Source organism: Sus scrofa, chromosome X (genome assembly GCF_000003025.6).
Source record: "Sus scrofa isolate TJ Tabasco breed Duroc chromosome X, Sscrofa11.1, whole genome shotgun sequence".
Taxonomy (NCBI): Eukaryota; Metazoa; Chordata; class Mammalia; order Artiodactyla; family Suidae; genus Sus; species Sus scrofa.
In genome coordinates, this window is record NC_010461.5 from 46,055,688 (window position 1) to 46,083,648 (window position 27,961).

Genomic DNA, 27,961 nt, shown 5'->3' on the forward strand with positions numbered 1-27,961 from the left:
AGGCCCCTCTGCCTCCTGCTTCCTGCGATTAAAGCCAGCAGAATGGGAAGGAGGAGGAGAGACAGGGTGCTGAGGCCAAGTGCCCGGTCCCTGCCCTACCCGGCACAGGGCAGATGCAGGCAGTGAATGCCAGGTCAGCCAGACCCTGTCCCTCACAAGCCCCCCACCACCACCCCCGAAGGCAGTCGTGGTCAGGGCCTGGCCATTCAAGAGCCCAAGTAAAGGCTGGGAGATGTGGCTGCAGGCCAGGCCAGCTGCCCCACTATCTCACTTGCTGCGAACTGAAGGATGCCTAAATCTTAGAACCTTACAGAGAATGCTGGAATCTGACACTCTTCTTATCAGAATAATCGTCACCAGCAGAATGTTTCTCAGGTGCTATCTGGGTGCCAGTCACCAGCCCAAGTCCTTGACTCATTTGAACCTGAGACTCAGAGACCCTTAGGCTGCTGGAATGTTAGTATCAGAGAATCTCAGCTGCTTCGGGCTGCCCCGCAGCCAGGCAAGGTGCCAGGGCAGCCAGCAATCACACCCCTTGTGGGCCACGGACTGCGCTGCTCAGGGCTCTAGGGTCCTTACCGAGCTGGGCACCCAGATGCCCCTGGGCTCACCCACTCGAGCTGGCTCCCTCCCATAAGCCAAAGGCCTCCAAGAGGCCAAGAGGGGAGCCAGGAACCAGGAAGCCAGGAGGCTGCTGAATCAGCAGCCCAGGGACCAGATCCAGGCCTGGGCAGCAAGGAGGGGGTCAGGCTGCAGTGCAGGGTTGGGGGTGGGGGCCAGGTTCCTACCTGCTACTCCTCCCGGGGGGCTCCATGGGTCTGGACCTGTCCCGAGGGCAGGCCCCCTGGCCAGGGCGGTGCCTCCACCGTGTCACCACCCCCTCCTCCCCAGCCCTTCCCTAGAAGGAGGAACCAAGGAGGCGGGGCCAGGCCTGCTGGGCTACCCGCCAGACTGCAACTGGAAACTTTGCTCTTTCCCCTGCTCCCCCAGGAGGGCTGGGAACTCCTAGTAAGAGGAAACAGCTTTGAGAGCTCAAAGTGGCTCCCCTGGGCCAAACCTCAGGCTGGGCTCCCTACATGTACCTCTGTTGGATCCTTCCCAAGCACCCTGGCAAGGACATGTCACTGGTCCTATTTTCCTGAAGGGAAAATTGAGACGGAGAAACATTAAGTAACTCAACTCAGCTATTAAGTAGCAGAACCCCAAGATCGGGACCTGGTCTGGCCATTCTCAAATCTGGACTCTGGCCCCCTCAGCCATATGGATGCCTTGGGCACATAGAAACCTTTCCATAGAAGCTTTCCACAAATATTCTCATCTCCCACCCAGTTTAAAGAAACTCGGTGTGGTGGTTATGCTGGGATGCTCCAGATCAAGTAAAATTCAAATCACCCAGTTTGGGAAATGAAGATGAGGCCCTGGCCCATATTCTTGACCACTGCAATTAGCTCTCACTCTCTTCTTGTTTTCTGGGCTGGCTAAGAGAAATGCTCCCTGAAGACAAAAGCAAAGATCAGAAGAAACGCCATTCACAATCAAGAAGCTGTTCTTCCGAGGAAACTGCCCCACCTGATTTTTACAGAGGGGGAAACTGCGGCCTGGAGAGGGGAAGAGTCTTACTAAAGTTCACATAGCCAGTCAGACTAGAATCCAGGTGCCCTACTCCCCACCGACCTACCACAGGAATCTCTCTCACCTCCTTATGTGAAAAGCTGGAGAAAGGAGAGGCTTGAGGATCTGAAGGGTGCAGGGTTCCTTAAGAGTACCCCAGATCCAGCTCAGAGGGCTCCTGTCCTTTCATGGCCCCAGAGCCCTGGCCCCTGGCGGTTCTGAGCAGAAGGCGGCCCTGGGAGGGGCCAGGGGGCCAGTGATCTAGAAGGAATAGGAGCTGACAAGCAATAGGCCAGCCTTCCTGTCTTCCTGCCTCCCTGCCGGGGCAGCTGGTTCCTCTCAAGAAAGCCAAAGCTGTTGAGAGAGATAGGTCCTCTGAATCACCACAAAGCTGGCATCTGTGGGTCCTTCCTGGCCTCCTCTTCCTCTGCCCACCCCCTAAAGCCCCCTGGTCCTCAGAGTGTTGGTTTAATCCTCTGCTTTTTTCCCCCCTCTCTCCCTCACTAACTCTCTTGGCTCCTGGGGCAGCTGCAGCTTGTGCCCAAACCTTCACCTCAGCCTGGCTAGAGTCGAGAAACAGACTTAGGCCCAGCCCTAAGACTGATGCTGTGTGACCTCGGGCAAGCTGCTTGCCCTCGCTGGTGAGGCAAAGAACTCACACGTTGGCACCTGGCAGAGCCAGGGTACAAGTCCCAGCACTACTGCTTTTCAGCTGGGTAACCCCTCTGAGGCTCAGTTTGTTCATCTGTAAAAGGGGAGTGGCAATTCCTGCCTCATGGGTTCTCGTGAGGTTTCAGTGAGACAGATACGCACATGTTGAAGAGCCTCCGGCTGAGCCTGAGAGAGGAGGATCCACTCTCAGGGAGGCTAGGGGAGATTCTTCTTGGCAAGCCTGTTTATTTCGGGCAGGGGAAGATTTCTAGGAAGATAATCTCTTCATCCGGGCCACTCTTGGAATTCAGACATATCTGAACCTGTTGGGTAGATTCGTGTGATAACCTACTAGGGGTCGAAGGAAAGAAGGAGTTAAGGGTGAGGAGCATGACCCAGACACAGGGCAGACACTGTGAGCCAGGTACTGAGCTGGGGGCCGACAGGGCAGTGGCTAAGGGCAGACAATGTCCGGATTTCATGGAGCTCCGATCCAAGTGACGGGAGACAGACGTTCTTCAACTGCTAATGGAATGAAGCTGGACAAAAAAAGTGGAGGTGGCAGGGGGAGAGCCTTCCACGCAGAGGAAACAACTTGGGCAAAAGACCTGAGGTGGTATTTCCAGGAACTGCAAGGAGGCTGAAATGGCTGAGTGGAAAAAGCAAAGGGGAGACTGGGGGTGTAGGCGGGGGCCCAATCACACAGAGTTCTCGGAGGCCCTGATGAGAGGAATTTGGAAGCCTGTGGTTAGTGGATAGGCCCAGGGCGGGGAGTATCTTTGAAGCCCCTGAGGTTGTATGAAAAAATATTGGTAAGGACGTATTTCTGGAGAGAATACTGTTTTTTTTGGTTTTGTTTTTTGCTTTTTAGGGCCGCACCAGTGGCATATGGAGGTTCCCAGGCTAGGGGTCCAATTGGAGCTGTAGCTGCCAGCCTACGCCACAGCCACAGCAACACCAGATCCGAGCCTCATCTGCGACCCACACCACAGCTCACGGCAACGCTGGATCCTTAACCCACTGAGTGAGGTCAGGGATCGAACCCACGACCTCATGGTTCCTAGTCAGATTCATTTCTGCTGTGCCACGATTCTAAGAATACTGTTTTCATCAGATCCCCAGAGGGGGTCTGTGATCCCAAAAGGACACAAAAGCTCCTTGGGCGATTCCATTCACCAAGTGCCTACTATGAGCTAGGGTTAGGCAACCCAGGACCTTCTGTGAGCTGCCCCTCAGCCCCCTCCAGCTGGTCTCAGCCCCCCTACCATCTTCAACCTGTGCTCCACGCAGACAGAAGTGTCTGCTTTTCTCTGCCACATTCTGCTGTCCACCCTCATCTCTGCTTCTGCTCCAAAGGCCCTTCACCACCACTCTGCCCCACTGCCAACTCACCACCTCACTAGCTCCCCCTTGTTCCAAACGAGTCTACTCAGAGGTGGTGCCCTCTGGGGACCTGCCTCTGAGATGCCTCCCCTGTGTCCTTCCCACCCTGAGTTTCTCCAGTGCTTTCTGTTCACATGCTGTTGCTCCTTCTGGGCCAGGAGCTTGGTAGGGACAAGGGCCATGTCTTATGCATCCCAGGGTCCCCAGCATCTGGCACAGGGCACCCAGTCACACAGGTTAGCAGGTGTTGGTAGTCAGACAATCCACCCTGAAGTGGAGGCTGCAAGATGGGCTGGTGGACACTAGAGGGCACTGTGGCCACTGGAATCCCAGTCTGCCGCTGGCCATGCCTACCCAGGCAGGCCCTGGGACCAGGTAGGCAGGGAAGCACGAAAACTCTGCTCCTGGATCCTGTAGCTCCTCGGCTCTGCATCTAACTGACCAGGGTCCTGATCTCAGCCTCCCAATTCACCTTCTGCCCCCTTTCCACACTATTTCTCATAACAGCCCCATCCCACTGCAGATACAGCTAATTCTCCACGAATGCAGGTACCAAACACTGCCCCCACAGCCCGGGCACATATTTTTTTTTTTTTAACTCTGCCTTCAACACCCTCCACTTCGCCCCACCCTTTACCAGGCTAGCTTCTACTCATCCACCAAGTCTCAGCTTAGAAGTCATCTTGAAGAAGCCTCCTTGACCCAGAGGCTGGCTGGGTACACTTCTGAGGTTCTCCCACAGCGCCCTACACTTCCCTGTAATTGTCTGTAATTGTCTGTTTCCTTATCTGTTTTCCTACCAGATGATGAGCTTCCTCAGAGCAGGATTCCATTATTCATCATTGTATCAACCACATTTAGTCTAGCACGGTACCTGGCATATGAGAAATTATCCTTTAGTGAATGAATGAATGACTAAATGGATGGATGGATGGATGGATGACCTCAGACAAGGAAAAGTTCCCTCTCTAGGTTTCAGTTTCCCCAACTTTAAAATGGATACAATCACTGCTACTTGGCAGAGCTGCCAGGAAGATTAAAGATAATACAGTGTCTGCTCCCTAACAGTACCTGATACATAGTACACATTTTCTGAATCAAAGCCATTATTAGTTGAAAGAGTTGAAGGAGGCTTTGCCCTGACTCTGCGATGATCTCTCCCACTCAGGTTTGCTATCTACACGTGGAAGATGGCTTTAATGATAATGAGAAAATTATCATGTGTGTTAAGAAATAACAATAGCACCTGCTATGTGCCAGGCCAGAAGAAGGAGCTCTGCAAAGAGGTGGTGGGCAGCCTCCAGTGTCAGCCAGAGGATGCAAGGCCAGGGCCGAGGTCAGAGCCATGGGCATTGCCCCTGCGTCTGGAGAATAGTCATTACGCGCACAGCTGGTTCCAAACTCTTTACTCATAGGTGAAAATTTGTCTAAGGGGTCATTAATTCCCTCTGTAATTAATGTAAAAACTGCAGGGTTTGTATTAATGGAAAAGTAAGCTCAAGCGTCAAGCTGATGATATTGATAATGTGCGCTTGTAATTATATACTAGAGATAACTATAAATGTGGCCACTGCACTAATAAAATGTGGAAATTCCTGAAACAACCAAGAACTTGATAGCAGCTGTACCATGAATAGCATTGTGCCAGTTGTTCTGAGGCTCTGAAAACCACCGCACACTGATAGTGATGGTAATATTCGCGGTGCACTTAAAAGCTATTTTGGCACAAAATGAGGGGAAATTTTTAGATAAAACGAGATGTTTTGATGCAAGAGCATGGAACTTAAAAGCACAGTGAGCAAAGGTCGGCTTGCATTAGAGTGGGAACAAAAACCTTGATGGACAAGGCAAGCTTACAACTGTGGGCCTCTAAACAGACTGCTCCCCAGACTCTGACCTCACTTGTGAACACATAAAAGCTGCAATCACTGTAGAAGAAACACCAGCTACTAAGTATTTGACCTCTACCCTCACCCACTTGTTTTTTTGGTTTGTTTTTTGTTTTTTTTTGTCTTTTTGCCATTTCTTGGGCTGCTCCTGCAGCATATGGAGGTTCCCAGGCTAGGTATCTAATCGGAGCTGTAGCCACCGGCCTACACCAGAGCCACAGCAATGTGGGATCCTTAACCCACTTAGCAAGGCCAGGGATCGAACCCGCAGCCTCATGGTTCCTAGTCGGATTCGTTAACCACTGAGCCACAACGGGAACTCCAACCCTCACCCACTTCTGAGAGAATCCACTGCCACCTACAAGCCCCTTGCTGCCTTGTGTTACCATAGGATGGACAGAAACGCTGCAGTCATATACAGGTGGACCCCAAAGCTGGAAGGTCATGTAACTTCCAGGTTGATGGCCACATCAGGCCGCCTGAGAGCAGAGGAAGTCAGTCTAGAGAGAGGAGTCAGTGAGAAAGAGATGACAGGGACCAGGCTAGCGCTAGCCATGAAAGATGGAGAGAGACAGATGTGGGTCCAGGGGATGGAGAGAGAGAGAGAGACAGCAGACAGAGAGAGCAATCTTGGTCCTTGACTTCTTGGTCCTACTTCCAGTTGGCGTGAGACCTGGCTACACGTCATTTACTGCTCTTAGATTCTGTGAGATGTGGCCTCACGACAGTCCCCTCCCCACCCTTTATTCTCGAGTGCGTTTGAGTAGGTTTCTGTTCCCTGCAACGAAATGTACTCAAATTAAGACAAAGGAAAATTGGGGATATAAGTGCAGGGCTCGCATAAGCAAAAACGCATAAAGAACACTTGGGGGGGCGAATGCAATTATAAAGCGTTGTGTTTGTTCACCCAAATGCTCCCTTATTTCCTGACACTTGCGACCACAGACATATGCGACAGCCACACACGCATACACACTGACATTCAGTGGACACTGAAACAAATGCAGCAACAACCAGATATGCTTCTATGCAGACATCCAGCTGGGCATGGACACCCGCCAGCATGCAGAGCTGCCCCTGCGCTCCTCACACCTGCATAGACTTGGAGCCACGGCAAGAACACAGTGGTGCTGCCTGCGAGGCTCCAGGCTCGGGCCAGGAGTCGAGAGAGGCTCGGCTGGGCTCTGAGCAGCCTCCCTCCCCAGCTGCCAAGTGACTCATCCCTAGGGCTGCTAATTAAAGCCAGGACAGAGGGGACAGAGAGGAGGGGAGGGGGAAAAGAGAGAAGGCAAGTTTATTTTGGTGCCAACCAGGCATGCAGCCAGCTTAGGGGTCACCAACTTCCTGGGGCTGGACAAGGCAGGGGCAGGGGCACGCAAACAGGAAGGGGAAGGAGGACCCCCTTCCCCCTCATGAGCTTCCTGGAAAGGTACCTCCTTTGGGAAAATTACCCATCTCCCCCCCCCCCCCGCCACTTCCCCACTTCCCTCCTCCTCTGTCCCACTGTCAGATTCCAGTTCTACCCCCTCCAGCCTCTCATCCTTACAATTGGCTTCTCCTCATCAACAAACTCCCATTTGGGCTTGCCAGAGCTGGCTCATCTATGTCTGTAGCCTGCTTCCATCCCTCCCCCACAGATCAGCCAACACAGGCCTGGTACAGAGAGAATGCTCTGTACGTGCTTCTGGAATACCACTGGGTTAACACTGGTATAGCACGGTGACCATGACCGCATCTTTAATGGTCTGGATTCCTATCCTAGTTCTATCGGGGCGGGGGAGGATTATTTTAACTCTCTGAGTCTTAGTTGCCTTACCTATAAAGTGACTAGATTATATAGCCTATAAGATTATTGTGAAGATGAAATGAGAGGATACAGGTAAAGTGCCCAGCACAGTGGCCGGCATATATGGGCTCTAGCTGTCACTAAGCAAATGGCTGCTGACGCTGATAAATCACACCCCACCCGAGGCCTGAGGAGGCAGCAATTACGCAGTTCCAAGACTGGCTCCACCACCTAGGACCTGAGGGAGCTCAGACCAGCCACATAAGCTCCCAGAGCACTGGCTCATATGGAGAAACAGAGATTCGCGATGTGACACCATAGATTTACTGTAAAGGTTTGAACCTGTCAAGGGGAGCTCAGCTCTCAGAAGCAGCGCAATGCATTTGCAGCAATGATCACTGAGGGGAGCAGGAGGAGCTCAGACCTGGGGGGCCAAAGAAACCCAGGAAGGAGGAAGCAGTCAGGGTGGACAGGGGGCAACTCGGGGAAGGCTTCCCCAGGTTGCTTCCCTCCCCAACCCCCCCCCAGGGGGGGGCAGAGAGCATTCAGCAGGCACTATGACAAAATTCCAGGCAAAGGAAGAGGTGGGAACAGAGAGCTGGGCAGGAGGGGCAAGCAGGCTGCGCAGAACAGGAGGCAGCGCGGGAGGGAAGAGTTGGATGCAGCTGGGGCAGCCCTGGGGACTGGTGGTGTCTTGGACATGTGGATGGGGGAGCCACGGAAGGTCCGTGAGGTCTCGGCCACCCTGGATTGCCAGAAGGTCAAAACAAGGAAGAATCTTAGAGACTATCGAATCCAAACTCCCGTTGGACAGATGGGGGCACTGAGGCCCAGAGTGGGAGGCCTCCTCTGGGAACTGAGCCAGCGCTGGCTCCTCCTCCCACTTCTCCTCCGGCAGCAGCGGCTCCCGTTGCCATGGGGACGTCCCTGGCTCTGCGGGTGTCAGCAGCTCCCCCACCCCCTCCCTCCTTCCCTAGCAACAGGCCACCTCCTCTGGCTCTCATCCTTGCGTGCCTGGCAACCCCAGCCCAGTCCCCAGCGCCCCAGCCTGACCCTTACTGCATCAGCAATGCCTTTAGGACTGGACTGACCTCCTCTGCTGCTGGCAGAAGCCCCTGCCCCTCCGTTTCCAAGTTTTACCCCTCTCCACATTTCTCAAGCTTGACTATCCCATAAATGACAAAGGATTGGGTTAGTGGACAGTGACAGCGGAGGGCAGGGCACTGCCGTGTGTTGAGCCACTATTTTATGCTGAGCATCGCTTTAAGTTCTCTCCTCAACCCAAAGAAGTCAGAATTATTGACTCCATTTTAAGGATGAGGAAAGTTAGGATCAGAGAAGCCAAGTGACTTGGCAAAGAACAGACAGCTGGGAAGCAGGCCTTGCTGAGAGCTAGTGTGTGACCTTGAGCCATAGCCAGTCCCTTTCTGGACCTGGGTTTAAGGTGCCTGTAGGTCTGACAACTTCTCATGGATCTATAGGAGGTCCAGACACCTTCCTCTGCTCACAGTCCTCTCGAGATACCAGCTGTTCAGCTCTAATTAGACTCCACACTTCCCCTGGCACCCCATACCTGGAAGTCCTCATGCCTGGGACCACTCCTTGCTGTTCTACTCCCACGACAGTGGAGGGATAGCTCCTCTACTTGGTGTTTCTTCTTCTTCTTCTTCTTCTTCTGGTCCTTTTTTTTTTGGGGGGGGGGGGCTACACCCACGGCACATGGAAGTTCCCAGGCTAGGGGTCAAATTGGAGCTGCAGCTGCCGGCCTACACCACAGCCACAGCAACGCTGGATCCTTAACCCATTGAGGGAGGCTAGGAATCAAATCTGCGTCCTCATGGATATCAGTCAGATGCGTCACTGCTGAGCCACAACGGGAACTCCTACTTGGTGTTTCTTCTACCTTCTTAAGCTTTCCCCTCCACACACACGATGTTTAGATCAGGACCCTGGAACCCGATGCCTAGATCCAGGTGCTGCCCTTTCTGTGCTGCAGAGCCCAGCTTCCCCTAGCTCTCACTGATGACAGAAGGTGTCTTGCGGCCCAGGCCTGACCAGACCAGCCTTCTGAATTTTGACATTTGTTCCTCTCCTGCCCAGATCTGTTTTAGCCTGACTGACTGGCCCCCTCTCCTTCCCCCCCGCCCCCGATGCCTGCTTGTTTCATTTCCAGGGACACCCTCCTTCTACAAAGTCTGCGTGACAGTCACTCACAGCCCAGCTCAGACACCCACTGTCTCCAGAAAGCTCTCCCTGAGCCCTAACTGAAGTGAGCTCAAGAATTTCCATGCAGGTCCTGAGAGCCTCCTCAGAAGACCCCACCCAGCCCTGGTTCCAAGGTAAAGGATCTATTCCACCATGTTTGCAAGATTTTTGCCCCATGAGTGGTATCTTAGGCCCCTTCCACAGCCCAAGTTTGACACTTGCTCCCCGGCAGTTGCTGTGTCCTCAAGGCCCCTTGTAGCCTCCTTGACTGGAGTCCAGGGTGGCTGTCGGGAAGTACATCTTAGTGAGACAAGTGCTGGCTTTGGAAGCAGACAGTCCAGGGTATGAGTCAGAGTGATGCCGCCCTGCCCCATTGCTCTTCCTTCCTTGGGCAAGACACTGACCCTCTGGGGAACCTCATTTTCCTCATTCGTAAATCGGGGATCCCAGTCCGCGTCTAATTGGGCTCTCGTGAGCATTAAATAAGATCATGTTCAGAGTTCTTAGTATATCAAGAGGAGATGCTAACTGCTATGACTACTAATATTAGGGTGAGGATGAGGAGGACTATTCTTATCTGCAAGGCTGTCGAGAGCTCCTGCAGGGATGGGCGTGGGCAGGGTTCTGGGCTTGTTGCCAGGCAGACCTGGGTTTGAATCCTGCCTCCGCCAAAAATCAGTTGCGTGGCTATGGGCAAAACCTAGAACCAGCCCGGGGCTCAGTTTCCCCAACTGTAAAATAATGATGATAAGGCCAGTCCAGGTTCCACCTACAGTGTCACTGGGAGGATCAAACAAAAGAAAGTCCCTGGCAACTTCTGTAAGTTGTAAAGTATGTCATCATATGATTTAGGATTATGATAATTATGAAACACCCTGAGCTTTAGGTCCTAGGAACTCCTCTGCTGGGAAGAGCTAGGGACATTGTCAGTCGAGTTCCTGGATAAGTAGCAGGCATGTCAACGGGGGTGCCTTGGGGGCCTATGCTTGGAGTCAGCTCAACTTGCTTTTCTCCAAACCCACAGTGGGACATTGGGATCAGTGTCCTCTGCTAGGTTAATGCCTTCCTAAATGCTAGGATAGGCTGTGCCCAGGCCACACTAATCACATCCCGTCATCTACCCCTTGCCTGGAACACTGGGCCTGACTGGCATCTATCACGCTTCCCCTGCTTTCCTGCTGGCCTAACAGAGCGTGCTTCCCATCCCACAGCCCCTACCTTGGCCCAGGGCACCGGTGTGCTCATCCCGTCCCTTCTGCCTGGGATGCTAAGACTCGGTGTGTCTCATCACGCATCACCGTCTGTATGCTGAGCTCCTCGGCCCCCCTCCCATATCCACCGCCTGGATGCCAGGACCTGGGCCGCTGCATATGGCCGGGCAAGCTGTGCCTTACACAAGGGTTTGCAGCTGAGAGGGCATGAGTCTGGGCTGAAATTCAATCTGTGCTCGGCTCATCAAGCCGGGGAACCCTGATGAGGGGCTGCAGGAGCCTGGTGGAAAGGGAACATGCCTCCAACTGATCCACTCAGAGGATTCTACTCTTCACATCGGTGCTGTATTTCAGTCTCAGCCCTGGCTGGGACCAAGTGTGTCCTTCTCATGCTGCTGCTGCCTGGACCCATCTCATTTCACAGGCCCAGTCCATAGCCCCTGGCCTGGATGCTGGCCAACTGGGCTCTATCCTGAGCCCCCCATCACTCCCACATAGTCCCTATCCTTGACCCTTGTGTTTTCACCAAGCTTCTGATGGGTTAAGGCCTGGGAAATGCGACTAACAGCCCTTGTCTCTACCCCAGTTTTACCCCCACCTCTTCAAATGGCAGATCGATCACACCCTGTAAACTCACTGAAGCTTATAAGCCTTTTTCACCAAGCATGCAAAAAAAAAAAAGTGCTCTTGTTACCATAATGCATATTTCTAATGCCTAGAATGTGTCACATCAAAAGCCCATCCGAATCGCACTACTCAGGGCTAGCACAGTTCAGGGAAAAGGGCAAACACCAGATCAGGGAAACGGCAATTCTATCGTGCCCTCTTCCCCTGGGAGGAGAGATGGAGAAGGTCCTGGGTCCAGAGCCGACCTCTTTGCAGGTCAGCTTTCCCATCTGGGCAGCTCACATGAGCCTCTTCAGTGTCCAACCAAGCCCCCGAGTCGGCTAGGGTCAGAAAGACTAAGGAACCATTTACGACCCCGTCCCCGCACCTGCCACATTCACCCTGGCCCTCCTGCTCCTCTCCATCTCCACCCTTAATGCCAGTGGGACAAAACCCCTGGAGTTGGCCCCCCTGCCCCTCCCATGGATCCTGAAGTGACAAACCAGAGGTCCCCACCCCAGTCCCTGCCCCATTTCCCAACTACTATCAAAAAAAGGAGGTACTGACCTGACTGTTCTGGAATTCTCACCATCAGATCTGAAAGAGAAAGAGAGGAAAAAACCAAGAGTCAGCACATACCCTCTATTCCCCCTCTCCCTCTGCCCTATGCAGCAGCCTTGAGAGCTAATATGCATCGTGAAAATGAGGGGTAGGGCATTTCGTGCAGAAAGAATAGCCAGTGCAAAAGGCCATGAGATGGCGGAGGGCCTGGCCAGTTGCTGGGACAAAGAGGAGGACAGCGTGGCTGGGGTGGAGTGAGTGAGGGGAAGGGTGGCTGGGGGTGAGGTCGAGTAGGTGCCAGGAACCAACCATGTTCTAGCCTCGTGGGCTCATGGTGAGGGGTCTTCCTTGGAGTGGCTGAGAGGCAGCCTGTAGCTGCAGGAAGAGGCAGAGCCCGAGGTTTAAACACAGAGAGACCTGGCTCAGATAGTGGCTCTGCCACTTACCAGATCTGGGTAAGTCACCTCCCTGCCTGGAATCTGAGCCTCAGTCTCCCCGCTTGTAACACAAGGCCAATCTTCGCAGGGCTGTTGGGATGATTAAGCCCTTTGGAACCCAGCAGACAAATGCCAGGTATTATTAACAACATAGAAAAGGCTTTGCCAATTGCCTGGTCCAACCTGCTTATTTTCCGGATGAAGAGAATGAGGCTGAGAGGGTGAGTGAGTCAGCTGCTGGGCTCCTTTCTACTACACTGGTCTGCCTTCTTCATAGTGAGCCCCCACCTCAGAGGCAAAGGAAGGGCAAGAGAAGAGAATGGCTTTGGGGACAGCTTTGAGGGGACTGAGCAAATGAGGGAAATCAGAACCACAGCCCTCTGGCTGCTCCTCCCTAAAAAGGGTGTGTGTGTGTGCGTGTGCGTGTGCGTGTGCGTGTGTGTGTGTGTGTGTGTGTGTGTGTAGGAGAGGGACAGTGGGGGTGGGAAGGGGAGGAAGAAGGACCAGGGCACTTGGAAGGAGCGGGGAGAGCGTGTGAAGCAGCGTTCCTGTCCTCTCTGTCCTCTTCCTCCTCCTCCTCTCCCCTATTGAGGACTGTGGAGGAAGCAGAGATGAAGATGTCACAGGCTTGGTCCTCAGGTGAGAGAACCAAGGAGAGACCTTAGTGAGGGGACCTGAGTCGGGGGGAGTCGTCTATGCTGTGCGCAAAGTGAGAGGGGAGGGGAGGTGGAGCTCAGAATGAATGGAGTGCCCCCCCCATCTCGCCCCACACCCCATCCCCCTTCCCACCCCAACCCCTGCCCCAGCCCATGGGGTGCAGGAGTGCAGACAGTGGGTGAGGCCCGTGCTTCCAGTTCTGCTACTTACTAGCCATATAATCCTGGGGAAGGCACTCCCTGAAGGATGGCCCATGGCCGGCCTCAGCTTTTTCACTTGCAAAATGACATGACAGGGATGGGAGGGGGCATGGGAGTGGGGTGGCTGTGAGGCTCAGCCCGGGGCCTGCTCAGCCAATGACAATGGGCCTTCACAGCCCCCTGAAGGGACAGGGGACCGGGGCCTCAGAGCACCTTTTCACATTTATTAAAACTTTCCATCTCGCTCTGAAGCAACAAGATTGCTTTGGAGACCTAGCTCAATAGTGCGCACGTACCAGATCAGAGGAGCCTAATTCGATGACTCCCCAACTGTCCATAGAATTGAGGCCAAGCCTCTCAGCTTTTTTCCCTAAGAAAACCCTCTGCTCCAAGCAGGCTGGTCTCCTTACCACCACCCCCCACACCCCCAGCACACACTTATTCAATCTCTACCAGGCCCTGACTCAGAAATATAAACCCTTCAGTTGCTCACACTGGCCCCCTGCCCAATCTACTTTAGAACATAAGCCACATATATAATCATCTCCATTAGGACGTGAACAACCACTGGGTACTACTATGTACCAGGTACAGTGGCAGCTCTTTTTGTACATTATCTCCTTTGTTTGTTTGTTTGTTTTCATTTTTTTGGGGGGGTGTTTTGGCTGCACCTGTGGCATATGGAAATCCCCAGGCCAGGGATCGAACTGGGGCTGCTGCAGTGACAACATCAGACACTTAACCAGCTGCGCCACAAGGGAACTCCATACATCACCTCCTTCGATCCTGGCAAAGCAGGAATTACTCATCCAGTTGGAAGAAGGTGAAACCGAGACTCAGAGAAGTTGAAATGATTTGCCTCACAGCACACAAGTAGGGGAGCTTGGCCTGAGCCCCAAAGCTCATGCGCTCACCACCACGGTCCACTGCCCCAGTAGCTCAGGGCCAGGTACTTGTGCACCATTAAGGTGAGTTCCCTTACCCTATTTCCAATGTCAAGACAGACCCTGCCGCCCAGGCTCTTTCTCAGGAGAGGTTACCAGATATGTACCTCTGCTCCCAAAAGCATTTCTTTTTTTTTTTTTTTGGTCTTTTTAGGGCTGCATCCACGGCATGTGGAGGTTCCCAGGCTAGGGGTCAAATTGGAAATTGGAGCTGTTGCTGCCGGCCACAGCCACAGCAATACCAGATCTGAGCCACGTCTGTGACCTACACCACAGCTGACGGCAACGCCGGATCCTTAGCCCACTAAGCAAGGCCAGGGATCGAACCCACAACCTCATGATTCCTAGTCGGATTCGTTTCCACTGTGCCACAACGGAAACTCCCCCAAAGCACTTCTATATGATGTTACAGTCCTCAAGATGGCAGCTAAGGGGAGCAAAAGAGCTTAAGCCATGAGGCAGAGTGAATTAGCCAGTTCTCACTGTGGACAGATTCTTACTAGTTTGATGGTACAAGGCATCCTATGACCCTCAACGTGGGGATGCACGCCACCTCTGGGCTTTCCAGGCCCTTATGTGCTTAGTATACAAATTATTAATTACATCCAGAGAGCAATCATCATTGACACTGTGCTATCCTACTTCAGAACTAATGCCCAATGGTCAATCCACCTGTTACTCCATGAAGCTGGGCCGCTCTTCTTCTGGGAGGTAGCACAGATGTTGAAAGCATGCTGGGCTCTGTTATGGCTCACTCCCTAACTGGCAACAAAGACAAATCACTGCTCTCTGGACCTTGGTTCCTCATCTATAAAACAAGGCAGCTGTGTTAGCTGAGTTCCAGTCTTCAGGCCCTAAGATATTTAGTTTTTTCAAAATCCCAAAGTTGGGAGTTCTCATTGTGGCTCAGCAGAAACGAACCTGACTAGTATCCACGAGGATGCAGGTTCAATTCCTGGCCCCGCTTAATGTGTTAAGGATCCGGCATTCCCATGTGCTGCAGTGTAGGTCATAGACACGGCTTGGATCTGACATTGCTGTGGCTGTGGCTCTGATTCGACCTCTAGCCTGGGAACTTCCATATGCCGCACCTGTGGCCCTAAAAAGCAACAAAACAAAACACCAAATTTTCCTCTTTTACTAACCAGGTTCAGCTGTCTATGAGTAGAAGCAAAGACCCAGAGTACCAGGCTTCCCCTTATCAATCTATGTTAGGAGAGGAGATGCCTTTCTCCTGCTATTCCCATGGCCTCTCCTAATGGGAGGCCACTTTGAACCCCAGGGTTCTCAAAAACTTTGGCTATGTCTATGCCCATCCAAGCCTATGAGTATAGTGACCATATTTTCTGAACCAAAAACATGTAATGAGACCAAGTATTTTGAAATTGCTGCTTCCAGGTACAAGGGGGGCAATCTGGCAGATGGTGGCAGATGGAAGAATAAATGGCAAAATATCAACAGTTCTCAAAACTTTGGGGGACTTAGGCAGACAACAGGGCAGAATAACTGAAAAGAATATAGGCCTTCGAGTTGCCCTACTGGGGTTTCTGCTCTTGCCTCCTAACTAGATTCCCTGCCTCTCGTTTTGATCCTCCAAGCCACTTATAAACAGTACCTGAGGAAACAATAAGGGGCCTGTCTCCCAAGAATCTGGAATTAGATAAACGAGGTTGTCCTCTGAGAGCTAAACTAGCAAAAAAAATGCATCAGAAACGAGATATGCAAAGTGACCTGAAAAAAGAGAGACGTCTTCAAGCCCGAATTTGAGCAACATGTCTACAAAATCAAGTGTCCAACAGAAAAGGGATCTGACACGAATGAAAGTAGATTTTTTTACAAGGAAACTTGAAGAGAAACTGTGTACAGGCTTCCTCCTGGAAGTGTCCTAAGGATTAAGAGGTGGGTATCCTGGCCCATCATTCAAGTCTCTCTAAAGACCCAGCCCAGGGGGCAGCCAGGCACCTTATCACCTTATCTCCCAAGCATCAACTTGCCAAACTGCAACTCTCTTCAACGGACAACCACCCTTTCCCACTGGTTGCTGAAGGGAACATCTCTCGAGCGCAAATCAGTTTATGTGGTTCTGCTGCTTCAAACATTCAATAATTTTCCTACCCATACTTTTCCCACTGACTTCCATGCTGGTCAAGCCCAAACTCTCCAAAGGTCTAAATCTCACTCTGCCCTCCCATCCACTTTCTTGGCACATTTGTTCCCTGGAACACTATTCCTCCTCTTTATGTTTTTTTGTTTGGTTGGTTGGGTTTTTTTTTTTTTTTTTTTTTTTTGTCTTTTGTCTTTTTAGGGCCGCACCCGCAGCATATGGAGGTTCCCAGGCTAAGGGCCTAATCGGAGTTGTTGCTGTCGGCGTATGCCACAGCCACAGCCACACCAGATCCGAGCTGTGTCTGCAACCCACACCACAACTCACGGCAACACCAGATCCTTAACCCACTGAGGGAGGCCAGGGATTGAACCTGCAACCTCATGGTTCCTACTTGGATTTGCTTCCTCTGCGCCAATGGGAACGCCCCTCTTTATGTTTTTAAAAATTATTCTAAATTTTATTAAAGGGATATGTGAAATAGTTTTAAAAGTCGAAATGTGAAAAGATCTTAAAAATGAAAGTTGCCTTTTCAACTTTTTTCTTTGTTCTGAGTTTTCTTCCATATTTCTAAAGTATATGCTCATATTGCTAATCCATTTTTGAAATATTTTTGTGTGCCCTTAAAAATTTTTTTTTTACCAAAGTAATACATGTAGATAGGTTTTCAAGTCACACAGTACTGCAAAGATTAAAACAAAAAACGCCCACAAATTCCCCACTCTACCCTTCTTCACCCTCAGCTCCCACTCTCATACGAATTGTTTTCAGGTCTTCTTTTTTTTTTTTTTTTTTTTTTTTTTGTCTTTTTAGGGCCACACCTGCGGCATATGGAGGTTCCCAGGCCAGGGGTCGAATCGGAGCTGTAGCTGCAACCTACACCACAGCTCACAGCAACACCGGATCCTTAACCCACTGAGTGAGGCCAGGGATTGAACCCATGTCCTCATGGATGCCAGTTGGGTTTGCTAACCCCTGAGCCACAACGGGAACTCTGTTTTCAAGTCTTTTAACTACTTTTGGGGGGGGGGATTTGCCTCCTCATTTCTTTCTTTTTTTTTTTTTTTTTTTTTTTTTGCTTTTTAGGGTTGCCCCCATGGCATATGGAGGTTCCCAGGCTAGGGGTCTAATCAGAGCTATAGCTACCAGCCTATGCCACAGCTCACAGCAACGCCGGATCCTTAACCCACTGAACGAGGTCAGGGATAGAACATGCAACCTCATGGTTCCTAGTCGGACTCGTTTCCGATGTGCCATGACAGGAGCTCCTGCCTCCTCATTTCTAAAGAACATATGCAAAAAAAAAGATGGAGTTCCCTGGTGGCTCAGTGGGTTAAGGATCCCACTAAGTTGTCACTGCAGGGGCTCGAGTTGCTGCTGTGATACGGGTGCCATTCCTGGATTGGGAACTTCCACGTGCCTTTGGCACAGCCAAAAATAAAATAAAATAAAGAACACATATATACTTCTATTTCTTGATTTATTTTTTTAGTTTTGTATATCACGTACTGAATTCCTATGTGCAGGGAGAAGATGAGGCTCTTTTATACACACCACCACTTTCAGCCCCCAGTTCTTAGGCAGGTACACATGTCCTTTCTTCTCATTCTTACCACTGTAGTTATAGTATAAAGTTTTGGTTAAATCAATATTAGTGGCTTACATTATTATGACTGCATCAATACTAATGAATAAATCACATCATATGCTAGAAATACATTTCCTTTCCCATATAACTTTTTCTTTTCCCTGATATTGATAACTGGTTTTTTGTCTTGTTTTGCTTGATCAGTTTTCTTCATAGACCTGATCAATTCCCCCCAAACCCTGTGAGAAGTGCAACCCCTTCTAAAAGTTCTGACACATCAGGTAATCCATCAGATTTTTTTTTTTCCTTCCAGACATGGTCCTCGATGCAATCCAGAACGGTTGCCCTAAGATCTGCTCTCTTCTTCTTCACCTCTCTTCTGTGTTCATTTCCTGCTTCCTAGATTCACTGGCCTTTTTTTTTTTTTTTTTTTTTTTTTTTTATACTGAGTTTACACCGGCATTTTGCTGGAGCACACTCTCCAAGTGCTTTGGGAGAAAGACATAGGATGGAAAATCTTTAGCCCTCCAGTGTCTGAAACTGTCTTTATAAGGCCCTCACCCTTGATTGATAATTCAAGTGAGGATAGGCTTCTAGGTTGGAATTTATGGTCCCTGAGCGTTTTAAGAACACCACTCCATTGTCTCCTAGCTTCTAGTGTTGTTGAAAAATCCAATGCCCTTCTTTTTCTTGATCCTTTGTGTATGGTAGGTTTTTTTCTCTGGAAGCTTTTAGAATCTTCCCTTTATCCCTGGTATGCTGAAACTGCGCGGCAGTGAACTTTGGTGAGGGTCTCTTTATCATTTATTTTGCTGGTTACTCAGTGGGATTTTCATTCCTTCAGTTCTGGGACATGTTCTTGTGTCACGTCTTTAACCCTGTCCTTCCTGTCATTTCCTCCGTTCTCTATTTCTGGGACTCCTATTGTTGGATGGTAGAGCTCCTCAACTGATCCTCCCATGTTCTCATCTTTTCTGTTGTCCATCTCTTCACCTTGTTATCCCACGACCTTTTATTTTCTAATCCTGGTGATGAAATTTTTATGCTGGCTCTCACTAGCTTTAATTTCCCCAGGTTCCTTCTCCTCCCTTCATTACCTCTGTTCCTTCCAAGTTTTCGTTTATTTGCTTGCTTGCTTGCTTTTTGGGTCATTCTTGCAGGATGATGGCCTTCCCCAAATAGCCTTGTACTATCTGATCATCTCTGGCTACCTAGGCTTGTTCTTTTGTTTTTGTTTTTCTTTTCTTAATTTTTTATTACTCAAATGAATTTATCACATCTGTAGTTGTATAATGATCATAACAATCTTATTTCACAGGATTTCCATCCCACAGCCCAGGCACATCCCCCCACCCCCCAAACTGTCTCCTCCGGAGACCATAAGTTTTTCAATGTCTGTGAGTCAGCATCTGTTCTGCAAAGAAGTTCCGTCTGTCCTTTTTTTCAGATTCCACATGTCAGTGGAAGCATTGGATGTTGGTGCCTCATTGTATGGCTGACTTCACTTAGCATGATAGTTTCTAGGTCCATCCATGTTGCAAAAAATGCTGGTATTTCATTCTTTTTAATGGCTGAGTAATATTCCATCGTGTATATGTACCACATCTTGATCCACTCTTCTGTTGATGGACATTTAGGTTGTTTCCATGTCTTGGCTATTGTAAATAGTGCTGCAATGAACATCGGAGTACATGTGTCTTTGCGAGTTGTGGTTTTCTCTGGGTAGATGCCCAGGTTGCTTTTTTTTTTTTTTTTAAATGCCAGTTACATTGAAGTTTAATCTACATAAAATGAAATATATCTATCTTAAGAGTCCTTGGCTGGTGATCCCTGGTGATCAGGTCCCACGACACTAACAAGTTGAAGGGAAGCTCTGTGTATAGATGGAGCAGGCCAGGTGGTGGTCCTCACTACAGAGTTAATGGGCCTGTTCTTTTCTTGGAAGACTCCCAAATGTCAGCTTTCTGAAGGCCTTTTTCTGGGGGCTTTTCCATTTCCCCAGAGAAGGATCCTTTTCTCTCTCGTGTCCTCCTGACTGGTGTGCTAGAAGTAGGGAAGCTGGAGGAGGTTGAGGTTCCACTGCTTTAGTCCCCTCGCTTGCAGCCATTTCACTCCATCCTCCACCGTACCTGGTATCTCCAAGCCTGGAGCCTCTTAACTTCGATTTCTCCAAAGAATCAACCTCCATCTAGAGAAATAGAGCTGGTGGGGGCAGGGAGGGAGGGGTGTCCCAGACTGAATAGGGTTTCGTCGTGGAGGGGCCAAAAGGATCTGTTCACAGACTTTCAATATTCTCCTTCTTTTCGATTCTATGCCTCATTGTGCCTTCTGCGTTTCATAATACCTCTGATTCCTGAGCATTTCTGGGACTCTCTGGGTGGAAGGCGTTTACTTCTGGTCAGCATCCCAGACCTTGTGTTTCTACCTTTTTTATTCCCTTACTCATATTTCAGTGGGATTTGGGGAAGCAGCAGAGATAAATAAGTTTATTCAATTTGTTGTGTTTAACAGGAAGTTCCCCTTCTTATTCCAGCCAACTCTTATTCATCCTCTGTGACTCATTTAGGCAAGACCTCCTCCAGGAAGCTTATTGTAATGTCCCTAAGCTGGATGAAGAGCCCCTCCTCTGTTCTCCCACAGGATCCTTTTCTTGCCCCCATCACAGCCCTGATCAAACTGTCTTGAACGTGTCTGTTTCCATCCCTGACTCTCCCTGCAGACTGGAACCTCCTGGCAGTGTGGGGCTGCATCTTAGTCATGACTGTGTCCCCAGTTCCCAGGGTTTGGTCCACAGAGGTACAGAGTAAACAAGCGGTGATGGAATGAATGAATAAATGAATGACTACAAGTATGAATCAGACCCAGCCAGAGGGACCATCTAGAAAAGGAAATGAGTTGAATACAATTGTTCCTATACAAGGCTAGTTCCCTCAAAGCTGTAAGTTCCCTCAAAGCTGTGTGTGCAAAGATGCCCACTGCAGCATGATTTAAACCAGTGAAAAAAATGAGCGCAGTGTCTATGTCCTACGTTGAGAGGATGGTTAAGTACACTATGGTATATCAGTTGCCATGAAAAATGATGCTTCTGAAGAATATGCAATTACATGGGGAAATGCTCAAACAAACAAAGCGAGAAACAATTATATGTGCTGTATCATTTCAACTACATGAAAAGAATGCAGAAAATGAGGGAAATACATCAAATGTTCAGAGTAGCTGCCTCCGTGTGTCCTAATTATGGGTAATGTGTTTCTTCTCTACTTTTCCAAGTTTCTCTAAATTTTCAACTGGAAGAATGCATAAAGTGTATAATTTTTCCTAAGTTCCTAAGAAATGAGGATAAGTATCCTGAGGTATTTAGGAGCAAAATACTGTGATGGAGACCTAAGGGTCTGTCTACATTTGCAACAGCACATGCTGGGAAAGTCCAGGCTCATGGAACACCAGCCCTGCACCTGCCCCTACCCCAACTGCAAAGCAGGATCCAGCTTGGGAAGCCAAAGGAGGAGGGTCACTGAGCCCCGCTTATCACAGATTGCAATATCATAGACTGTACTGGGAAACATCAGCCCCTACGCTGGACACCATTCTTTTTTTTCATTTTTTATTTTTTACTCTTAGGGCTGCACCCGCGGTATATGGAAGTTCCCAGGCTAGGGGTCAAACCAGAGCTACAGCTGCTGGCCTACACCACAGCCACAGCAACACCAGATCAGAGCCGCATCTGTGACCTACACCACAGCTCACAGCAACACCAGATCAGAGCCGCATCTGTGACCTACACCACAGCTCACAGCAATGCCAGATCCTTAACTCACTGAGCGAGGCTGGGGATCAAAACTGCATCTTCATGAATATAAGCCAGGTTCGTTACCGCTGAGCCACAATGGCAATTCCTGGACACCACACTTTAGAGGCCCCCTCTGTGAGGTAATGAGTCTGTGGGGCCATGGGAACATGACCATCAGGATCTCTGGCCCTCTCCCTTCTAGATTGCACTCCAAGTACCTAGAATTCCCTGGCCACTCCTAGTTCTTTTTTTTTTTTTTTTTTTTTTTTTTTTTCCTTTTGGCTACACTCATGGCATGTGGAAGTTTCTGGGCTAGGGATTGAACTCGAGCCACAGCAGCAACCTAAGCTGCTACAGTGACAAGGTTGGATCCCTAACCTGTTGTGCCGCAAGAGAACTCCCCTGGCCGTGGTTCTTGAGCTTACTTGCAGGAATTGTGTGATCTTATTATCCAGGTCCATCCTAGCAGATGGATGGCCAATGGGAAGGGAAAATAGACAGGGCTTGAATGTGGGCTTGGGTGTCCATACGCATATCTCAAGGTTCCATATGAACTATAGGTGGAAAGAGAAGGGGGAAAGGCCAGTGGCCTCAACGGGGTACCTTGCATGGGCTGCAGAAATACAGAGGCAGGGAAAGCCATAGGTCCCTAGGTCTCAACATTGTTAGAAAGGCCTAGCCTTGAGTGTTGGACAGATTTGGGTTCAAATCCATTTATTTGCTGTGCAACCATGGATGAGTCCATTCCCTCGCTGAAGCTCAGCTTCCCCAAACATAACGTAGGTATAATTCCAACCTCAGAGAGTTGTTGTGAGCCTTGCTGAGGGCCCAGTGGCTTAGTGGTTATGAGCACAGGCTTTGGGTCAGACCATGCCAGCTCTGCCCCTCCTAATTATGTGATTTATATCTCTGAGGCACAGTTTGCTCACCAATATGAACAAGATAATAATAGCACTAAACTGATAAAGTTGTTGGAAGGATTATGACCATAATGAATACACAATAACATCAGAAAATATCTAAGTAAGAAAAGGTTACTTGATAAAAGCGCCATGCGAATTTTGGCTGTGGTAGGGCTGACCGAGCCTTCTGCACATCCTCTTGCCCAGCTTTATTTTTCTCCATAGCACTTACCACTATTTGACACATTTTGTATCTTCTTGTTTATTTCTGTTCCTGCCCCCTACATTCATACACTAGAATGTCAGCTCTGCAGGGCAGATGTTTTGTCTGTTTTGTTCCCTGTTTCCAAGTGCCTGGAACAGTGAGAGAGTGAAGATGTTCCTCAATAGTCAAGTATATAGTTGCTACATAACCGGGAGTAGAAAGGTATTCTTGGCCAAGAGAACAGCCAGAATACAGGCATGGAACCATAAAGAAGTCCACTCTGCCGAAGGTATCGCAGACAGTTCAGTACAGCTTGAATGCAGGGTCAGGAAGGGAATAAAGTGGTTAGAAAGATGCCTCCCAAGTTCAACTGCCACCTCAGTCATGATGATGTGAAGGCGAAAGATAAAATCATTTGAAAGATAATTCAGATGGAGAGGAAGCCTCCTTCCTCAGGGGCCCATGGAGCCAAGAATCCGACCTAGAAATGACAAACAGCAGGTCCAGAAGTCATGTGGATGAGGTAAGGGTGACAGCCAAGAAAATCTTACCGATGAGTGTTAAAGAGAAGAACAACTAAATCAACCACAGGACAAATCAGAAACCTTGTTGGATAATGTAACCATTTTCAGCCATGGATCCACACAGCATTGAATGGATCTGGAGCTACATGATCCCCAGGCCAAGATGGTGGTGGGGAAACAAAATGAAGGCCATGGTGGTTGCAGTTGCCAGTTATCTTTTTGCTGATGATTAGTCGTCCTATAGCCCTTCATTACCACTACTCATGGAAAAGTCCTGGGAGGACAATGATGATGATGATGATGATGATGATGATGATGATGATGATGAAGATGATAAAGACTGCTGCATACTTCCAAGGAAACATTTGCCCACTGCTTTTAAAGTGTCTTTTTCAGAAAATAAAGAGGCAGGTATCACTTCATGCTTTTATTTTAAGGAAAAGATACAGGTAGAGACTACAACAAAAACAGCCTTGAAACACCAGGCAAGAGTGTGACCTTCACTGTATAATTGCCAGGGAGCCCCTGGGGGGCCCGGCCCAAGGAGGTCAAATGCTGCCTTCCTAACCTCCCACTCCTTTCGATCACCAAAGCAGGATTTATTTGGTCCTTGGCATTTCTGCCTTCTCATAATCCAAAAAGAATTCAGTGATTATTTATTAAGCACCGACAGTCCAGGTACAGGACTTGTGTTATCTTCATAATAGCTGTGCAAGGTCGTTTTTCTTTTTCTCATCACGTAGATGTGAAAATTGGAGCTCGGAGTAGCAATGTGCTTTACCTAGAGTCACATGGCCAATAAGTAGTAGAAGCCGAGATTCAAGTTTAGGCTTGTCTGATTCCAAAACCAATGCTTTTCACTGCTCCTGCTGTGGCTTCCTTCGGTCATGCCAGATCTAGGCAGCACTTCGTCTCCCACAGCAGCCCGCGAGCTTGGCCTCTCTCCCTCACCCGGCTCTGATCTCCCCCACGCACACAGCATAAGCATCCAGCGGATGCTGCTGGAGGAGACAATCACTGAAGGATGGAAGCAGGGGTCACCAAAAAGGGAAGGTGGCGTTAGGCACAGGTACTACAGGCCAAAGCAGCCCAGCACTATAACACAGAGAGAGAGGAGGGGAGAGAGAGAGAAGAGGAGGAAAATGGAACTGGCTCTCCAGCCCTCCCTTCTTGCTTCCCTCTGCTGGAGGCAGAAGGATGGAGGTTCAGCCATGACGGGAAAGAAAGTGGGCGGAAGGGGTTGCAGCTCTAGCAGCCTGCTATTGCCGAAGCTTCAGCTCAGCCTCAGAGCCCCCTCCTGTGCACTTGGGGCCTGTCCTGGGCCCACTTGCTCCCACTGCTTAAGCAAAGGAGGCTAGGCTGTTCTCTAAGCACCCACCCAATCCTGCCAAAGCACAGCTCACAGCAGACCCAGACCCTCTTAAGCCAGGGTGAGGTCATCTTGAGAGGTGGAGGGGCTGGCTGGAGGGTTCAGATGGAGGCAGTGGCAGGGCAGGGGTCAGAACACAGGTCTCCAGTTCCTCAGCTGAGGGCTCTCTTGGCTGCATGGTCTAGATGGCAGAGGTTGAGGAAAAGGGCTGCTCGCGAGGCTGCCACAGGAATGCTCAGGACAGGGCTGGAGCCAGAGGCAACACATTCCAAAATGAGGCCATATAGGGTTGGGTATTTTGGAGGTTTACTAATGACTTCCATGCTCAATCTGGATTGAGAAAGCAAAACAACCCTTTTTAAAAGTAGCTTTAGCCTTAGTTTGGACCTTAAGAGCATAAATGTTTATCTCCTCCCTCTCTCCGGACCCCACTAAAATGAATATGAAGGAATAAAATAAGGGATGAAATGGTAACAGTGAAGAGGATGGGAGAGGGTGAGAGATTTTTAACTAATTTCTGGGAGCAAAAAACAAAGAGAAGAGTGTTCACAGTTAAAGGAGAGCCAGCAACACCACTCAGGGGGTTGCAGCCAGAGAGGGAGCCAGTCAGGCCAGCAGAGGCCCAGAGTGAGTCCAGACTTAGAGATGGTAGAGGGAGGATAGGAGCGATCAGGGGCTTAAAATAGGAGGATAAACTGAAGGCAAGCATATGAAATCCTCCCCTGTGCCCTCCCCGCCCCCCCCCCCCAACTCCTGTATCCAAAATACAAAACTGCCTAGAATTCATCCCTAGGTAAAATATCAGAGAACTTCCAGCTAAAAGAATTAAACTATTCTGGGATTGGTTAGGGCACCTAGTGGATGTTGGTGCTCTCTGAATAAAGTGCTTTTCCTTGCGGCATTGAGGGGCCCCTATTACAACTGCCAGGAGGTGGTCCACCTAAAATAAAGCCAGCAAATGGACAAGCCAGCTGGATATACAGACATCTCACTCATTCAACAAACTAGAATATAGAAAATATGACAGAAAAGGTAAGCAGCCTGGAAGATCAATCAAGGAAGTTCAACATCCAATTAAGAGACATCCCAGAAAGAGGGAAAAGAGAAAATGAAGAGGAGGAAACCACCAAAGAAATTGTATAAGGAAGGACAAGGTACATTAGGTTGAAAGGGCCCACTGAGTACCCACTAGGGTGAATGAAAAACAAACCTTGAGCTGAGTGCTGGATACATAGGTGTGTTTGGCTTATAAAAACTGACCAAACTATATTCATTAGTGATATGAGCACTTTTCTGTATACGTATTCTATATCAGAATGAAGTGGGTTTTTTTTTTTAAATCCCCCTCCTGAAGAATCTTCAAGTAAAATGTCCCCAGAAGATGTACTATGATTATCCTGTGGTTTCAAGGAACTCCACACAACAGTAAGTTTGAGTTAAGTAAATAAATAAGGTGGAAAGAAAGTAAGTCCTGGTCCAAAAATGAGACAAAGTAAAAAGGGGCATGATTTTGAACAATGTGTAGAGCCTAAGAAAGGAAAATTCATTTGACCTTGATGCTAGGAACATTTTCCTGGAAGTACAGAGGTGGGGACAGTAGACCTGAGGGAAGTGAGGTGTGATTATAGTACACTATTTGGCTCTGCAATGAATAATATGACACAGTCAGAATCACATAAACACCGTGTATTATGGTCAACTTTTAAAATCGATTTGTCCAGATAAAGCACTGAAGACCTAATTATTGTTACAAAACAGAATGCAAATGGAATCAACCTTTTTGGATGCAAGAGTACAGAACACAGAAAGTGGAATGTGGAAAGGTAGAAGAGAGATAGAGGGAAGGATGGGGGCACTAATAACTATGTCTTACAAACTGAGTGATCAACATATACCAATGGAAAACTGATGGAATAAGAAACTACAGTCCCAATAGTATTTAACAGAGCTACAAAGGAAACTAACAGAGGAACCAAAATATCAACATAATTATTAAAGCTTGGGAGGGAGAGAAAAAAGTCAAGTGTTGTAAATAAGCTAAATTCTCATTTGACATAGTGGGAAGAAGTCAACAGACAAATGATGTTTAAAGTTGATAAATGAAGAAATAACCATCAAAGTATGTTTATTTAGAGATATGAAATTACCACCAGAAAATTTAAATGCTCAAAGTGGTCACCTCTGGGGGTTGGGAAGTAGGGGTCAGGGAGATATTGGCTTTTTATTATATATGTCCTTATGTACTATTTGCCCTTTTAAAACTATGTATATGTACTGCTTTGATTTAGTTTTTTTTTCCCCCTTTGGACTTTGTCTCGGTCTATGCAGAGGTAGGTTTTCATTTGGTCTACATAGAGATATGCAGATAGGTTCTCTTTCTTTCTTTCCTTTTTTTTTTTTTTTTTTTTTTTTTTGCTTTTTTTAGGGCCACACCCACGGCACATGGAGGTTCCCAGGCTATGGGTCAAATCAGAGCTGTAGCCCGACGGCCTACACCACAGCCACAGCAACGCAGAATCCGAGCCACATCTGCCACCTACACCACAGCTCACGGCAACGCCGGATCCTTAACCCACTGAGCGAGGCCAGGGATCGAACCCAAAGCCTCATGGTTCCTAGTCGGATTTGTTTCTGCTGCACCATGATGGGAACTCCTGATTTTGTTTTTATTTTTTTTATTTTTTATTTATTTAAAAAAATTTTTTTGTTATTAAAAAGAAGTTCCACCTCTTTCTTTGGACCTGAGTCTCCTGCACGGTCCATACAAAATGGGGAGTTTGATAACTCTAGGCCATGTGAGATCTTGTTCTCCAATCCATGCTTCTTTCTAGAGCAGGAGCAAGACAGGCAATCAAACTACTACATTCAGAATGGATCAGCAGAGTTCCTGCTATGCCTACAGGTTAAAGACCGGTTAGTGTCTTCGTGAGGATGTGGGTTAGATCCCTGGCCTCACCAAATGGGTTAAGGATCCAGTGTTGTCACAAGCTGTGGCTTAGGTCCAGATGTGGCTTGGATCCGGTGTTGCCATGGCTGCAGCATAGGCTAGCAGTTGCAGCTTTGATTCAACCCCTGGCCTGGGAACTTCCATATGCCTCAGATGTGGCCATTTAAAAAAAAAAAAAAAAGAGGAGTTCCCGTCGTGGCGCAGTGGTTAACAAATCCGACTAGGAACCATGAGGTTGCAGGTTTGGTCCCTGGCCTTGCTCAGTGGGTTAACGATCCGGCGTTGCCGAGAGCTGTGGTGTAGGTTGCAGACGCGGCTCGGATCCTGCGTTGCTGTGGCTCTGGCGTAGGCCGGTGGCTGCAGCTCTGATTCAACCCCTAGCCTGGGAACC

The 27,961-nt window shown here is 49.0% G+C and overlaps 1 protein-coding gene across 11 annotated transcripts in view; it reads right to left on the reverse strand.

Annotated features, from left to right (window-relative positions):
- IQSEC2 (IQ motif and Sec7 domain 2) overlaps positions 1–27,961 on the reverse strand; it is an 83,593-nt gene that overhangs the window by 44,302 nt on the left and 11,330 nt on the right. For 6 of the 11 annotated variants that reach the window (XM_021079683.1, XM_021079684.1, XM_021079685.1 and 3 more), the window contains exon 2: positions 11,910–11,939. In XM_021079683.1, the coding sequence (XP_020935342.1) occupies positions 11,910–11,939 (30 nt within the window). Of the gene's footprint in view, positions 1–788; positions 2,033–11,909; positions 11,940–27,961 lie in introns of those variants that run through there. The other 5 variants (XM_013986166.2, XM_013986165.2, XM_013986167.2 and 2 more) reach the window with 4 other exon arrangements.